The sequence below is a fragment of the Lycorma delicatula genome, chromosome 5 (assembly GCF_047948215.1).
Source record: "Lycorma delicatula isolate Av1 chromosome 5, ASM4794821v1, whole genome shotgun sequence".
NCBI classification, from domain to species: Eukaryota; Metazoa; Arthropoda; class Insecta; order Hemiptera; family Fulgoridae; genus Lycorma; species Lycorma delicatula.
Window position 1 is genome coordinate 40,017,484 of NC_134459.1, and position 18,059 is coordinate 40,035,542.

At 30.2% G+C, this 18,059-nt stretch overlaps 1 protein-coding gene across 1 annotated transcript in view; it reads right to left on the minus strand.

Moving 5' to 3' along the window:
- BBS1 (Bardet-Biedl syndrome 1) overlaps nt 1-18,059 on the minus strand; it is a 41,898-nt gene that overhangs the window by 15,356 nt on the left and 8,483 nt on the right. Inside the window, exons 4-8 of the mRNA XM_075367702.1 lie at nt 16,894-17,168; nt 13,513-13,650; nt 10,971-11,186; nt 7,181-7,418; nt 2,536-2,700 (exon numbers count right to left, since the gene is read on the minus strand). Of these exons, the coding sequence (XP_075223817.1) occupies nt 2,536-2,700; nt 7,181-7,418; nt 10,971-11,186; nt 13,513-13,650; nt 16,894-17,168 (1,032 nt within the window). The remainder of the gene's footprint in view (nt 1-2,535; nt 2,701-7,180; nt 7,419-10,970; nt 11,187-13,512; nt 13,651-16,893; nt 17,169-18,059) is intronic.

An 18,059-nucleotide genomic window follows, 5' to 3' on the forward strand; every position in this document is an offset into this window, starting at 1 on the left:
TTCTTCATATTCTTTCTTTATGTTAATACTTACTGATTACAGTTTTTTAACAATCAAAATGTCCATCTAGTTTTAGATCTTAATTAACATTTTTGTAAACAGTTTTTGAAAATAAACTTATTTTGCAATATATTTCAATTTCTATTTAGCATATTTATGCTTTTTTTAATTACATTTTCTTTTTCATTTATTTATTTGCCTAATTTCTTTCATATATATTTTCACCTTAATGTATAGTTAGTTCATAGTTTTTTAAACTCTCTATCAGTCTTTCTTGGCTAATTCTTGTTCTTTTCGATCTATGATGCTGTAAGAGAACTTGAGTGTCAGGGGAGTTTGTTTCATTCTGCTTTTCTATATCTTCTTTCTCTGCTGACAATAGCTATACCTTGAAGTTGCCACTCCATTGTATACAAAGTCTAAAGTCAATGTTCAAGGTTGGAGAAAACCAAGACTAATGTGTGTCGTCTGCAAGCAATACTTTTTATCTAGGTGACTGAAATCACTAAGTAGACACTTTAAATGGGTGTTATCTCTTATTGATAGGGTTAAGGAAATAACAGATTGATGGAAAAAGGTATTAAAGATTTAAGGCTGGATGAAATAAAATGGAAAGATAAATAACTTAGAAACAGGTATACTTCATATTAAGTAGAGTAGAAATTGAATGGGAAAAAATGGAGAGGGAACAGTTGTTATCAAGGAAGTAGATTATATGAATGCTAGGACACTAAAAGTAAAAATAAGTTTGAACTATGTAAAGATACACTTATTTACAACTGCTTACTCCCCAAACAGGAAAACTAGAAGAATCCATAGAGGTGTTACAAATGGGGAGAGAGATTAAGAGAAGGTCATCACGGATATGAAAAGAAACAGGGAGTGAACACAGTTGATCGATTTTTGTGAGAGAAGTGAGTCAGTTGTGTGTTAAAACAGACTGAATTTCAATAAAAGATAAGAGTGGAAAAATTAGCAGAAGAAAATCGAAGATAGATAAAGAAAGTCTCGGCGTCTTGGCCTTTCATCTGTAGGTCCCAGGTTTGAATCCTGGTCCCAGTCAGGCATGGCATTTTCACACATGTGCTACAAATCATTCATCTCCTCCTCTGAAGCAATACCAACGATGGTTCCGGAGGTTAAAAAAAAAAGGAGAAGGTATTTTAAAAATTAATAAATGTGAATTGAGGTTTGGCAGAAGACAAAGAAAGATGAAAGCTGTCTAAAGTGTGATAATATACTGATCAACTTAAGTACTGAAAGTTCCACTGGCAGAAATAGCTATGTTGGACAAGCAGGAAAAGAATATTATAATGCCAATTCTTTTAAATTGTGAAAGGGGAATAATACAAGTACATTTATTCTCTTTCTAACTACTACATTTCTGCAGAAATGTGGCACTTACTTTGCAAGTCCCAAAATAAAAGCCATAAAAATGTAGCACTAAAGGAAATAGAAGTTTTTAAAGAAATTGAATCACAATTGTTTTATTGCATGAATGCTGTTGGAAAAGAAATGCGCAATTAATAGAATTTTGTGATAGTATTTCTGAATGTACAGAAAGCATATGACCGTTTGCTTAGAAAATTAGTATGGAGTTCGGTATTGGAAATGATGTCAAAGAGAGAGTATGTTATTATCTTTGTTTATAAATTTCATCAACAAAATGGATGAAATTTATAAAGAATTGAAGGCATTATGAGAGGAAAGGAAAGCGATACTATTTGCTAATGACATTTTCATTCGGAGTGAAATAGAATTTCAGAGAATCCTTGACGTTTTGAATGGAAGAATTGCAGAATAGAATGTGAAAGTAAGTAACAAAAAACACTAAGGCATTAGAAGTAACCAGCAAATATAGAGAAAAAGGAGAAAAGCTAATACAGTGAGATAATTTCTTAAAGAGGTAAACCAATTTTAAATATTTGGGTATTGAATGATAGAAGATGATAAGTTTGGTAGAAAAATAGGAAGAACGGTACTGATTGAAGAAATTTTTATCAAAGTGTAAGAGGACTAATATTAAGTAAAGAAGTACTGAGAAAATGTAAAAATGGATTTACAAGATATACTTCATACAAATTCTGACATATAATGTGAGACTTGGGTTACAAAAGGACAAGAAGAAACTTAAACTACAAGCTTTGAAGATGAAATTTTTTAGAATCATAATAGGCAAAAAATGAAACGAAGACTAAGACAGTAGTTCAGACATCTTAATATAGTAAGGGAAGAAAAAACACCTTTGGAAATGTTGAATCATGAGGTAACTGGGAAAAACCAAAGAAAAAATGCGCAGATAAAAGTTAAGAAAGATATTATGAGTAGGTGCATAGAGTGGAAAGGGGTGTTGAAGAGGAGTGATGGAGAGATAGAACAAGATGGAGGTTTTGATCTGTAACTTATTCAGGATACTGGATAAGAATAAGACTGTTAGGTAGAAGACAAATTGATATGATATGTCATTAAATAAACTTCAGCAATTTATAATCTCTAATGTTATCATACACATTTCTGCAATGAAATTAAAATTACCATGACATTGATCTCGTTCCCTTAGCGTCTGTTCAACAAATAATCTGCTCTTTTTGGGTACTAATAATTTAATATTGTGAGGTTGACTATTTGTTACCATCGATGATTTTTCCCCACTACCAAAATGGGCAGTTCGTTTTAGTAATTTAATAGAAAGACCACCACCTAAAATAAAAAAGAACCAAATGTTTACAAAAATTAGAAGCATTAACACAAAAAATAAATTACTGTTAAATGTTAACTGACTTCTGATATATGATAATAAATATTACTAACTAACTTATATTTGCATATAAATCAGTATTTATATATAATTTTGCTCATACTACAGTTTACTTAGGAAAAACATTTATTTTGACAGTTAACCCAACTTTCGAAAACACTTAAAATAAATCTAACCTGATGAATAAAATTACAAAAACTTATTGCAATATATATATTTATATAAAAATTACAAATAAATAAAAAGCCTACAATTATTACATTATAATATTTATAACCTATTTTTGGAAAATAAATGGATTTGATAATAATCAGTAATGTACTTCGTACGATGTAAGTAAACAAAAATTATCTGAAAATTTGTCATAACACATTTTTAAGTTTATCACATGCTTGAGTTGATTATTACTGAGGTCACCTTATTGAAGCTTGACAAGAACGATACATGAAGAAGAAGCAAGATAGCTGTTAATCTCCACTACTGACAGGAAGATTCAGCAAGTTTAAGAAATGGTACTGGCAAGTTAACATCAACAATGTAGTGTACAAAACAACAGTACAAGATACAGTGATTTGCAGGCCTACAATCTGAAGACAATAATTCATACCATTCAGTGAGGCCTATTACCGAAAAAAGTGTTGTTATTGCATAACGATTCATGCCCACACATAATCAGCCAGAGTGCTAACCCTAGATCTGGACTGTTGACCCTAGCAACAGTCCAGATCAAATCATCTTTTTTTTAATCATATTTATTTTATTTGGCACTTTTGATCATTTATAATAAAAATAAAAAGAGAAATTTCTGTTTGTATGCGTTGCATCTTGATAGGACTGTAGTGATAAATAAATTTTTATTCATTATTAAATATTAAAAAAAAAGAAAAAACCAGCAAAACTGAAGCTACATAAAAGAAAAAAATTATTTCTATATAAAATCACATATGAATGAAATTAATCACAGACTTCAAGTCACTATCCGAAAGGCTTCCCTTTTAACACTAAAATGTACCAAAAGAATGTACAGAATAATTAATGCACATGCTCCCATTAAGGAAGACAACAGAAGAAACCCACAAAATTTTGAGGGCTTCTGCGACTTACTTAAGGGGATAAAATCCCTCAAAATAAGTCAAGGAAATTTCAATGCACTAATAGAAAAAAACAATATAGATGAAAGAGAAGTGGGTAATAGAGAAGTGGGCATGGCACATAGGAGAACGAATAAAAGTGGTTTAAGATTAATCTCTCTCTATAAATTGAAAAATCTAAAAATTATGACGACACACTTTAAAAGAGGAACCCCTGGGAAATCAAAACATGAAAGTCCTCATGCGAGAGAACAAGTGAATTTCAAATTGATCATCTGCCCCTTTCCATACAGAATACTCGAAAAATCATGAATGTTAATATGAAGAAGGGACTTAATATAACTCAGATCATTTCACCACAATCAAAGTGAAATTCATTCCTCAGAATAAGAAGACCATGGTTCAAAATATAATTTGCAGAATAGATACCCAAAAATTGTAGAAAATAAGCGACAGCTCCAAGAAAGACTGGAAAACCTCACTGCCAAAATTGGTAGGACTTGAAAAAACATATAGTAGAGACTGCACAAGAGATACACATGAAGGAAAAGGAGGCACAGGTGGTGGAATCAGGAGTGTGATGTGTTAGAAAACTGACTGAAATCCTGGAAAAACTAGTACACTAATAAAACTCAAGAAAACCTTGTTGAATTTAGATTACAAAGGAAAAAAACAGCAAAAATCCTAAAGAGCATGAGGAAAGACTAAGAAATGGTCTCCTTGATCAAATTAACCCAGGTTTCCTAACAATTGAAAGCAGAAACTACTGTAGAATTTTTAAACAGAAGTTAACCACACTCTTCTAAGTTTCTGCTTTAAAAGGAAAAATGGAGTGATGACAAGTAAGGACAAGGAGAATTCCTGGTGAAATATTTCAGGGAACTACTCAATTGCGAAGAACCAAAGGAAAGATTCCCAGAACCAGAACAATGGTTCCCAGAGTCAGTACCACCAATCCTGAAGATATTAAAAACATAATACAGAGCCTCAAAAAATAACAAAGCATGTGGTGCATACTCCATCATAGCAGAAATTTAGAAATATGCCAATAAGAATACAATCTGCTCACTACATCGAATGGTTACAGAGATTTGGGTAAAAGAAGAACTCGCAGAGGAGCAGAAAACTCTAATACATCCACTTCACAAGAAAAGGGACAAAACAAAGGTCAACAATTATCGAGGAATATATCATCTGCCAGTGTGTACGAAATTCTTTGTAAAGTTACCTTTGACAAATTAGAAGAATAAATTGATCCATAAAATCTAGAGTATCAAGGTGAAATCTAGAAAGGGAGATTTAGCGCAGATAAAATATTTAGCCTGAAAACAGTCATCAGGAAATATAACTTGGCAAACAAGAGAATAATGATGACCTTTGTGGATTTTAAAAAAGTCTATGATTCAGTTGACCAGGAAACATTGTTTAACATTCTTAAAGAATTTGGGACAGACTCAAAACTAATAAACCTCTTCTTTTTAGTTTAGTCTTGAAAAAAGGCCATAAGAGAATGGAAGAAAGTTTGCCAAGGTAAAGGTCTGAAGCAAGTCAAGTTGGAATGTGTTAGAGAGAATCTAAACATTGATTGCCTAACCTTTGCAGATGATTTCACCCTCTTAGCAAAGATATAGAAATGGCAGAACATAAAATAAATATTCTACGCAGAATGGTAGAAGAGAAGGCTTACAAATTTCCATAGAAAAAACAGAGTACATGACGAATATTAAGAAAGCACCAAAATTGTTACAGACAGAACTCAGAAGAATTAAAATGACAGGAATTTAGGTTGGGTGAAGTTATCCAACAAAATGGAATGGACAGGGAAGCAAACATCAGGGTCAATAAGATTCTAAAATCCTATGACCTAATGAATGACATATACAATAAGGATCTCAAGGATGGGCAAGATCAGATACTACACAACAGTAATCCAACCAGAAGTTTTATACCCAGCAGAATGCGCAGCTTTAAACCAAGAGGAAATAGATAAACTGAACTTGCTGAAATACGAATACTAAAGAAAATCCTTGGCCCCAGAAAAACTAATGTTAGTTAGAAATTAAGAAAGAATGAGTAACTTTATCAGGAGTTAGATAGAATCATGGAAGCAATACATAAGCAAAGACTGGCATTCTATGAACATCTGAAAAGAATGGATTCAAACAGGCTTATAAAGAAATTTTTTTCACAAGTGTAATGGTGACAAGTTAAATGGTTCAAGCAAGTTAACGAGGACCTAAGGGTATCTAAGATAAATGTGACAGATTTAAAAGTCAGAAAGATGCTTAGAAAAACATCTTAATTTTGAAGGGATCTAGAAGGAGAAGAAAGCTAACCTAAAGTGGTTGGAAGAAAGGAGGAAGCAGCACAGGGGAAGAATGAAGTCATATTGGAAAGCTAAAAATGTGTTTTCAACACGTATTGGTATTGAAAAAAAAAGAAAAAGTCACATATGCAAAACAGTTATGTTTAATCTTTATTACTATTTTTAGGTATATCTTCCACTTTTTATGACACAAAAGTGATAAAACTACAACAGGTAAATTAAAACTATAAAATTTACTCCACATACTGTAATGATAACCAAGCAAAATTATGCCATTTTGTTGATTTCAGTCTCATATAACAGCTAATAATCATCATAATTTTATTTCAATTACATCACATTATTCACTGAAATATTCTTTCACAACTTTACTAATATGTGCTTTCACAAGTTTACTAATAAACATGGTTTATAAATTTTAAAAAAATGCTTCATAGGGAATGATTATTATAAGATTGAATGGTCAATTCAAAATGTTTGATAATATCTTAATTATTCTGATTAATGTAATTAAGATATATGATCATACCCACAGTCTATTCATTAGAAATATGATCAGATCAATGAAATTAAATAATTTAAGGATTACAACATTTAATAAAAGTGACTTATTTATGAAACAACTTTGAATTAATTGATATAGTATTTGTCCACGTAAAAGAAATCAGCAATCCAAGAAGTATTGATTAATCTGCTGCAAATCAATAATATATAATAATGTGAGGCAGTTAACATAATAATAACATTAAAAAAAAATTAACCTATATATATTCTAACATCAGCTGAGAAATGAAATCACAGACACAATTTCATTCAATCAAATGACTGAAATATCATTTTCATTCTTTCAAAATCATCATAAATAAATAAAACAAGACATCAATCTAAAAAAAACCTTTATATAACAGAATTTGAGCTTAAATTGAATAATTTACATTTTGCAATACTATTACATTATATTTTTAATTAAAAATCTATTTACAAAAATGGAAAAAGATACTTGACCTGATGTAACTGACACTAAAGCATGCTCTTCCTGACCATAACGTCCAAATGTAATTGCTGAAACTGGGTATGAAGTAACAAATGAATGCATTAATTGTGGTCCAGAATAAAGAAGCAATGAACCTCCAGTTTCTGTGGCTACAGAAACAGCAACTAAGTTAAGTGCTAATCCAGTTAATGGAACTGAGCACATAGTAACTGGAGAACCAGGCAAAGTATTACTCCATTGTTTTACACCCTGTAAATCACATTTTTAAATATATATTTGGTTATTTTCAAAAAGATTTTATAAAAAATAAATATATGTTTGTGTTTATATATATACTAAACACACACACACACACACACACACACACACACACACACACACACACACACACACACACACACACACACACACACACACACACACACACACACACACACACACACACACACACACACACACACACACACACACACACACACACACACACACACACACACACACACACACACACACACACACACACACACACACACACACACACACACACACACACACACACACACACACACACACACACACACACACACACACACACACACACACACACACACACACATTTATATTAACCCTATTAATATATTATTTCCATTAATGTCTTATGAACTAATGAGCCATTAATGTCTTTATTTCCTTCTTTCTTTTCTTTTTTTCCCAAAACCTCTTCATCCATTCACTATGTATCTTCTTCCCTTCCTCTATCCATCTTCTTCCTATCGTTTTAATTTTATTAATTTTCTTATTTCTCATTTCTCATTTCATCCCTAAATTACCTTCTGTCCTTGATTTCTTCTTTTGAGATGTTCAGTCGCTCCAGGTTGTCTTGTGTTTCTTTCATCCAAATAGACTTTAATTTACTTGACTTGATGATCTTGAAAATTTTCCACATCATCCAGACACACACATATATGCGAGGGCAAGTCAAAAAGTAAAGTGAAATTCAAAAAGTCAATATTTTTATTTGTACTTACATAAATGATATGGCATTACTTTTCAACATACTGCCCTCCTACTTCTATGCACTTAGACCAACTTTTAACAAGCTTTTGAATTCCTTCCTGGAAGAAGGTTTTTGGTCTGATGTGTAAAAACGTTTTCACTTCTTCTATGGTCTCTTCATGAGACTGATAATTATTCCCTCGCAACTCTTCTTTTAATGAACCAAAATGATGAAAATCGGTTGAGCCAGGTCCAGACTGTATGAAGGGTGGTCCAGCAGCTCAAAACTGAGACCTTGAAGGCAAAGTCCTGTTTTTTGGTCTTAAGGTCAAATGTTATCCTGAAGCAAAATCACACCTTTAGAAAGTTTACGTTTGGATTTTTTACTTCAGTAAACGCCATAGCTCACAGTAGTTGTCACTGTTTACTGATTGAGCTTTAAGTGTGAAGTAAACCAAAGATGAACCTTCCATATCCCAGAATATCGTCATCATCACCTTTCCTGCAGACATCTGATTTTTGAACTTTTTTGCTGTAGGAGATGAAGGATGTCTACACACTAAACTTTGTCGCTTACTCTCAGGTTCAAAGTGATGGACCCATGTCTCATCAACAGTTACTATTTGCTTAAAAAGTCATTCTCCTTTATCTTCATAACGTTTCAAAAGCTTCTGGAAAATTTTCAAACGATTCTCTTTGTGGATGCTGGTCAATTGATGTGGAACCCAGAGAGCACAGACTTTTTGAAACTTTAAAGAATCATGGACGATTGAAAATTCTGTGTCATGGCTTATGTTCAACTCACAATGTGATCAACTGTATTTCGTCAATTACTGAGAATCATGTGTTTAATCGCTTCAATATTGTCGTTAGTCTTTAAAGTGGAAGGCTTACCTTCCTGCTGTTCATCACAGAAAGAAATCTTACCATTTTTAAAGTGATCAATCCATTTGTAGATCTTGCTTCCACTCAAAAAAACTCTCTCCATATTGCTGCTGCATTCGATGAATAATTTCTGCTAGTTTCATCCCTTCTGAACTGAGGAAAAGTATCACTGCTCGCATTTCTTCCTTGGTGCAATCAGACAAAGGAACACTCATTTTAAACAGATTTTTAAACACAATCACAAATAGATAACAATGAAGCAGTACTTTCAATGAACAGCTGATAGAGGTTATGAGTTATAGCAAAACAATCATTGCTGTCTTACATTTGATTGGGAGGGAAATCAAAATTATCCTTTACTTTATATATATATATATATATATCTAATTATTTATCAATAATTTTATTAATTATATAACTAGGAGAGGTCTTGAAATTGATTAACGGTCTCATAGGGAACATTTTTCATGTAGTTTAGGCAGACCAGTAAGTTTTGGGGCATAAGGTTTATATGGGTATAATCTAATATGGTACTTTAATTTATTATTATAATTAAATATTTCTTTGTATTTAAAATTTATTTCTAAAAATTACAAAAGATTTCATAGTTAAATACAAAGAAATATTTTTTATTATTTTATTTAAATAAAATTATAATTATTTTAAAATAGGTTGTGTGTGTGTAAGTCGTGCATAAGAAAAAAGTCGCGTGACAGGAAAGTCCTACAACTCTGTTGTCAGCTTCTTTTTTTTATTGAATAACCCTCTGAAACAACAAATTTAATATTTTTTAACATTATAGTTAAAAGTAATTTTTTAAAAATAAATCTATGACATTTCATAATGTCTTTAGTCAGTGTAATGAAGGATAATTGCCAGTGACAATGGGATATCATAGAACTTCCTTGGAGCATAGTAACACTTTTGAGAGCTGATTAGGAAAATTAAAATAAGTAAAAAAAACTCCTGTAAACATATACCTGAAAGTACTTTTATTTTTAAATTATGTCTAACAATTACCTACTTTTCTTCTCTAAAAATAAAATGAAGCCATACTGAAATTTTTTGGACTCAGATTAAGAGACAAATTTGATATTGTAATAAGATTTTTGGCCTGAAAAATTGAATAAAATGTATTCAAGAACTGTATCTCTAGTAGTTACTGAGAAAATTGTTGCATAGCCCAAAAATTGGAATTGATAAAAAAAGTTTTTAAGTTACTTCGTTAAATTATAATAAAAAAATTAAAATTTCTTAAAAAGTTTGTGGAAATTTTAATTTAAAGAAATTGATATATGAAGACAAGAAAATTAGAGTGTGATGTACATGTTTAATTTTACTTATGTAATAAATGTAATAATATTATTTTGTTTGAGTAGTTAAAAAATTTTTAAATCTGAAAACTTTACCTTTACAAAGAAGTATTGAAAAAACATGATTTTGAAAGAACTTAAAAAACAAGATAAAAACACATGAAAACTAATTAAACACTACTACCTACACTATAAAAAGTAATCACATCATGCGTGAGAGCAATAAAATGACAAACATCACTTCTGTGAAATGGCAGGGTATTGTATGCAGGTGGTGTACTGTTAAACAAGCTACGATGTTGCTACTCAAGGATTCATATATTCCCTCATACAAGCTACAAAAATGATACTGATAATATTAAAAAATCTTTCCTGAGAGAGAGAAAGAGAGTGAGCACTGTGTTAAAAATATGAAAAAAGTTGGATATATTATACCTAAAAATTTTTCTTTTGTATTTTTAAAAATTGCTATGTGATATCCTGTTGAACAAATTAAAGAAAAGTAGAGAAAACATGAATAAAAACAAACTACTCTGAAATCAGATAATAACATTAATCCAGGGGTTAAAAAATAAAAATTACATCATCCATATTTATTAGTAATTACCTTAGTTGAGAAACATTGAAGTGTACAATCCATAGTGGCAGTAATGAATGATTGAGAGTATAGTACTAGACCAACAGGATGTGAAGTAAGATTTGTCAGTGATGATGTAACTCCACCTCTAAGTGATACCACTTTACCAGTTCTACTAACAATTACAACACGATAGTCAACTGTATATAAACCAGTTGTACTAATCAAAGATGCTACACATGATATCTGGGGAAAAAATGTTATAATCATTAATAACTCAATATAATTCTATGGGTATATTCTTTTTAAATTCGTAAACATGTACTAACAACAACTTAGTTATGTTATCACAGTATACGGAGTCCCATATTGTCAGGTGCCAAAACCGTATGGTTACAGCCAAAAAACATTCACTGTATTCTATTCTCTACAAGTATTATAGCAATAAAAAAGACTACTCTTTCAGAGTAGTTGGCTCCCACCTTAAAAATGGTAGTTATGGTGGTTATCCATCCTTCGTAAGGAAAAAAATATTAGCCAATAAATACCACAAGGAGGTGATTGCGAACTTTGTTTCCTCCATTTTAATTCTTTTTTTTGTTTTATTTATTTTGTTTTTTAGTCAAGTATGATACAGTCACGGTGTATAGCATCGCACACACAGTAATAGTGGCAATGGCTATGTTGGTCGAGCCACCACGCAGTACACCATCTTATCTTTAAAGCTACTTTTCTCAAAAACTAAAAAAAAGACCTATTTTTTAGATAATTTAATTTTAAAAATACTGCAAGTGGTCTCAGAAATAGATTTGATCAACAGTTTGGCCATAGTAAAGTTGAAGATTGGCAAGGGATATAATCCAGTTATTGTAAGCCATTAAAATGGCCACTATTTTGAAACATTTTGTAACTGTAATAGACCTATGTTCTTCCCAAGTATAAAAACTATGTTCATGCAAAATTTCAGCTCAATCAATTTAATAGTTTTTGTATGAAAGAATAACAGACTCATGGAAACTACTAGGATTTTTATATATATAATTATATCACTGATTACATACTGTTAGATTCTCAAGTCTTCCTCTCTTAATTAATTTGCAATCATACATTATATATTAGTTTTCTTAGGCAATAATTAAATAATCTATTAAGAAAAATTAATTAGTTTTATTATTAATTGATTGGCTGTGTTACATCACTCTCAGAGATCAGCCTTTTCTTTCTTTTTCTGTTAAGCCTCCGGAACCATTGTAAGGTATTACTTCAGAGGATGAATGAGGATGATATGTATGATTGCAAATGAAGTGTAGTCTTGGACAGTCTCAGGTCAACCAATTCCTGGTTAATTGAAACTCAACCACCAAAGAACCGATATCGATGATCTAGTATTCAAATCTGTATAAAAGTAACTGCCTTTACTGTGATTCGAACCATAGAACTCTCAACTTTGAAATCAGCTGATTTGCGATGACGAGTTTACCACTAGACTAACCAGGTGGGTTCAGAGATCAGCCTGAGAATGGAAAAGAGTAAATACCAAACTGTAGTTATGCTTGAACGAGTAGTGACATAATACAATAACAAATAAAATGTAACTCTAAAACTTGCTATTTGCGTGAAAGAAGCCAGAGCACAAACCTGGGCATCTCACTTAAAGGGTGGCTTGTCAAATTCCATAGTTTTTTTTTGTTTTTTTTTCTCATAAAATAATCAGATTTTTTTGTTTTTTTCTCATAGAATAATCATAAAGTTTCTACTACCCATTTACTTCCTTGTAGTATACAACGCCATATTATTGATAGGAATAGCAGCATACTTTTTTAGGGAGCATTGTTCAACTGCCTGCTTTGAAGATGAACGTCTTAATCCAGCTTTGTATGGATTAGATAGTAAAAGTTAATTTACTGATTGATCTTTTTCTTCATTACAACTCCTAATTAATTCACCCATAATTAGATGTGATATGTCATAGGTTATCCTTTTCCTTAATACATATCATGATTATTAGCATATTTAGAGTTTTGTTACATATTACTTGAATATTATTAAAAAACCTGTTCAGCAGATAACCATAGCACAACTGTCACAAAAGCTAAAAAAAAAAAAACATTTGTGGGATATGGAAATCAATGGAAACATAGTAATACTCTTTCTTATTTTAAATTATAATGTCCCATATTAGAATGATATTATCATTCAAGGATTAAAAGTTGGCCTTGTTAAGACATAGATTAACAAATAGGCTTTTGAATCAAAACAAATATAACAAAAACACTTTTATCTATGTATAAATCTGGTTCTATAGAAACACAATTGTTATATCAAGTGATTTATACGAATTTTAACCTCGTACCCAAATAAGTGTTTGGTCTTCGAATAAATCAAAGATTTTATTTACGATATATTACCAAAAATATACAATCCCCAAAGAGTTATCAAGTAACAACTTATAATAGTTAAATACTAGATACATTTCACAATAATAAAATATAAACAGATAACAATTAATTATTGCAATAGACATAATCATAAAAAAGTAATCACTGGATACTTATCCACTGAATATATTTACTGGATACTTGTCCATGATAACAAAAGCCTCTGGGTCAAGAACAAATATTTGGCAGCTTTCTGTTGCTAAAACAATGCATGATACTGTTTTATCTTCAGCTAAACTCTTTTTTATAGATGTCATACAAGTTACCACCGTCTGTAAAATATTAGTAAAATTAATTATTATACCAGAAGTCAAATTATGATGCAAGGACATGTCTTTTTATTGACATCTGATCATTAAATAAACTTAAAAAAAGGTGAATAAAAAAATTATCGCTATTGCAAGAAAATTATTAAATTAATTGAACTTATTTAAAGTATGTGTAATCTGTAATAAATCAATTACAATAGTTAAAAGTAAGGATTTTGAACAAAGAACAAAAAGAAATTTAAAACAAGCTAAAATATTATTATACTTTGTAGACAGATTAAAACTGATTTAAGTACTCTGATTTACATTGCAGAAATTCAACAAAATTTGAATTGTTTCCAACCTTCTGAGACTTAAAAGGGCACTTCACAGACATATTAGGAGAAAAGTTTCCCCCTAATATGTAGTTACTAGATGAAACACATCGATTGGTGTAGGCAAAATACAGTTGCATCTAAAATTACTGAGAGAACAACTTTTTATAACTAAATAATTTCATAAATTTGTTTTGAGCTCAACAGAAATTCCTCTTTTTAATTTCATTCCATTAATAAAAAAATTAGAAATACATTTACATTCTTTAAACAATATTAAATTTCTGTGATTAAATTATTTATACTAACATTAACCAGTAAAACAGAATGAAGAAGTAGGTACACTAAACTCATTTCATATGAACCTCAACATCAATTGTTTAAAATTAAAATATGAATAAAATGCATTGTTAGAAAACAAATTACTCTTGTTTATGTTTATTATAAAAGCAAAGAATGTATTTAAATATTGCTTTATACACATTGTATTATCAATGGGGCCAGATTAAGTAAAAAATGGAAAATTCCAATACAATTTATCATTTCAAATTTATTTTTGATATCTAGGTTAGCATTTGGAATTGCATTTGCATTAATTGTAATTTGAATTTACTGAAATAAGAATATATTAAGGAAGACTCATTTAAGTAAATGAGAATACCTATAAGTATTTAGCCATAAGCCAACAGATTTGAATAATTCATCACAATTCAACTCAATGTACTGATACCATCAATTATAAAAAGGCTGTGTAAAAGGTACCTATGATAATGGCATCTTATCATGATGTTATGCTTACTGTTTTATTGGGCTAGTAATGTAGGCTGTACCTTAATTTATAGATTGACTAAATCTTGACTCTGGTTGAAACTTAAACTATAGAACATTTAAAAAATTGCCAGGAGTGCCAACTTGTTGGCTGGAAACCTTTCTGCCATTAACTATATTTTCCCTTAATTTTTTTTGAAGCGTAGTTTATTTAAAACTAAGGATGATAGAAAAATTGTATTTACAGATCTGTAATGTACGCAAAAAATCAATTCAAGAAATGGTGTGACACTTAGAGAAACATTAAATTTTTTTTGTCTATCAGTGCTATAATCGTACATACCAAGATGAAACCATGCTTCATATGTGAAAAACACTTGAACTAAAATCCCTATATTGCCTCTAATGAAGTTTTTGAACCGTTGACAGCAAAACAGCAAAAGGATCGCACGTCACATCAGCTCGAATACACAAACAGCACTAAAATGAATTCTATGATTCTTATCCGCTATTATGATGAACAGTTAACTGACTGTGTTTAGTGAGAAATTTACGACAAACTTCTGATGAGTCATGTTTAATCTTATTTTCATAAATAAATTGCTAAAGAGCCTTACGTAACAGTTAAATTTCAATTCATCAGATATAAAGCGGAGACCGTATTAGACGGGACAGAGTACGCGTATTAAGCAGAAATATATACAAGTTTTTTGCCTTATTGGTCTAAGGTTTTAATAAAAATCACGTTTTAAGCAGAAAATTGTTTTATCAGTAAGCGTATTAGCGAACTTTACCGTAATTCCAATAATAATTTATAAATTTGGAGTTACAAACATTCAGTGACAATTCTAAAGCCTTTAATAAATGATTAACTTCATAAATACCACACAGCAGCAATTAACTAAATACGCTTCATTTATATATTACTGGTAATCATCCTTCGATATATTTATAAATATTATAAAAAAATGTTAAGTTCCTGCTCTATTTGTGACAGCAAAAAGCTGCTATGAAATAAGATTACAGTAATAATTCAGTTGCACATGTTGATGCAGATACATTGATACAATGCTATGAATGTAACAATGCTGCCATGTTTGTACAGGTATGTTTACAAAATAATTAATATAACTGCAAAGCAGTTAATTTTAACTGATTGAACTTTGAACCTATGTGTTACTGACAGTCAAAGTAGTTACTGTCAAATTTTATACTTGAAGATCTAAAAGATCCTAAAGTACCTCACTTCTATCACGAAGGTTATTTAGTTTGTTCTGAAAATCATTTATTTCCCAGTAAAAACTATAACTATATAATAATAACTAAATATAATAAAAACAATATTTAACTTAAGCTAAAATAAAATAATTATATTATAATACACAAAAAATTCCTTAACAGTTTAATATTTACTTTTTTCTCTTTCTTGTAAAATTTCATTATAACCAGAAATAATAGCAATACCAGGAAAGTACTACATGGAAAGGAACACAGAGCTCCAAATATATCTGTAGAACTCACTACATAAAACATATACAGTGAAAATTCCATAGCACAGAATAAATAAGAAAGATCATACTGTTCACCCACACATGCAATTGCATTCTCGATTTAACAGTGCAGGGAAGCGATTAGGTAATGTATTATTCTCTCAAATGTTGATGAAATACAATGAAAATAAAAGTGCCTGTTGATTATGCTTTGTAAATCTCTTAGATAACAACAAAAATCGAGCAATTAGTTTCCAATTATTTCCAGTAAACAGATTTTTTGTTTTGAATTGCTTTAACATAAAACTTTATAAGAAATTTTACTATGACCTCTGTTTAATTTCTGCCAAATTTCATCTCAAAAATCTTAAGATGCATGTTATATTGTTTTTTTTTTTTTTTGGTTGAAGCTTGACACAGACAAAGCTAGGTTTATGGCTAATAAGATATAATAATAATATAATATAAAAAGAGGATCAAAATCATGGATATAAAGATTAAAATGTTCCTAAAATTCTAAATCTAACATATAACAAAAAGGCAACAGAATTGTCAAAGATAAAAAAAAAGAAGGTTAAAATATTAATGAATAAAGAATAGTATGTATATAAATTTGTATAAACTATATATTGTGTAATACTATGTTTCAAGAAGAGTGTGAAACAAACTATTACCTGCTTCTTAATAGAACAATGCTTATTTTTAAGTATAAACTCATCTCTTCGTGAAGGTTCAAGAGCAAGAAGGGTTTGTGAAGGTGCACTTAAATTGGAGTATCCAACTTCGTCAGACAACTCTTGCAAAAGACGAACTAATTGTGATGTCTGACTTCTTTGCCTCCATAGATCTGCTTCAAGACTTGATGCATCTAATGGTGGCAGACAAAATTTAAAATATGGTCTACAATTTCTATACACCAGTACATGGCATCCGCAAGCTACGACTATACCTGTAAACAAATTTTATCATCATTTGTGATCATCATCACAAATTACATCAAATTTGAACAACAGTTTCATACAAAATAATCATGCCAAATGAAAATAAATCTATGCTGCAGGATCTACAGTACATAAAGCAGAGCTCATAAGCTCAGTTTATGAATTATTATCATTAAATAGATTAATGGCAAATTTATTAGATCTTAACACTCAAAATAAGATTGTTTTTGACAATCATCATGACATATTAAAAAAAAAAAATTGTGTTAATAACATTGCTATTTCTGCTGGAACAAAGTAAAAGAATTTTCAACTTTTTTTCAACCTATTACTAATTACACAATAAAAGTGAATTTTTAACTCTGCAATAGTTGATTAATTAGTAAATATTATTGATCTTTTTGAATTAAGGTAGAAAGGAGGATCATTTACAAAATAAATTTAATTCAACAAGAAAAAAAATAGAATGCTGGTTATTTTTTACAAAATTGAATTTCTATATACTTCATCCATCTGTTAACAAGCTTATTAATTCCAATGTAGAAGACATTTGATCTTGTTTTGACGAACTATTTGAGTCTGTTCATGGTTTCATTGTCTGACCAATTCATCTGTTACAAACTTTCATTCTCTCAGTTCTTTTTTCAATGGGATCAAAAGGTAAAAATTGCTTGGTCAAGGCTATGTGGCTGGTCAACACCTCAAAACCAAGATTATGAAGGAAAAGGAATATATTGCTGGCTGTATCATTGTGAATGATGTTCCGGATCAGTCAGGACATGTAATCTACAAAAACGAAACATCTAAACTATGTATTTTCTACTTAATTTTTTATGTAATTTTGAGCTTATTTCTTGTTTAGATGTAAAATGAACGTAAGGTAGATCTTGTATTTCCAT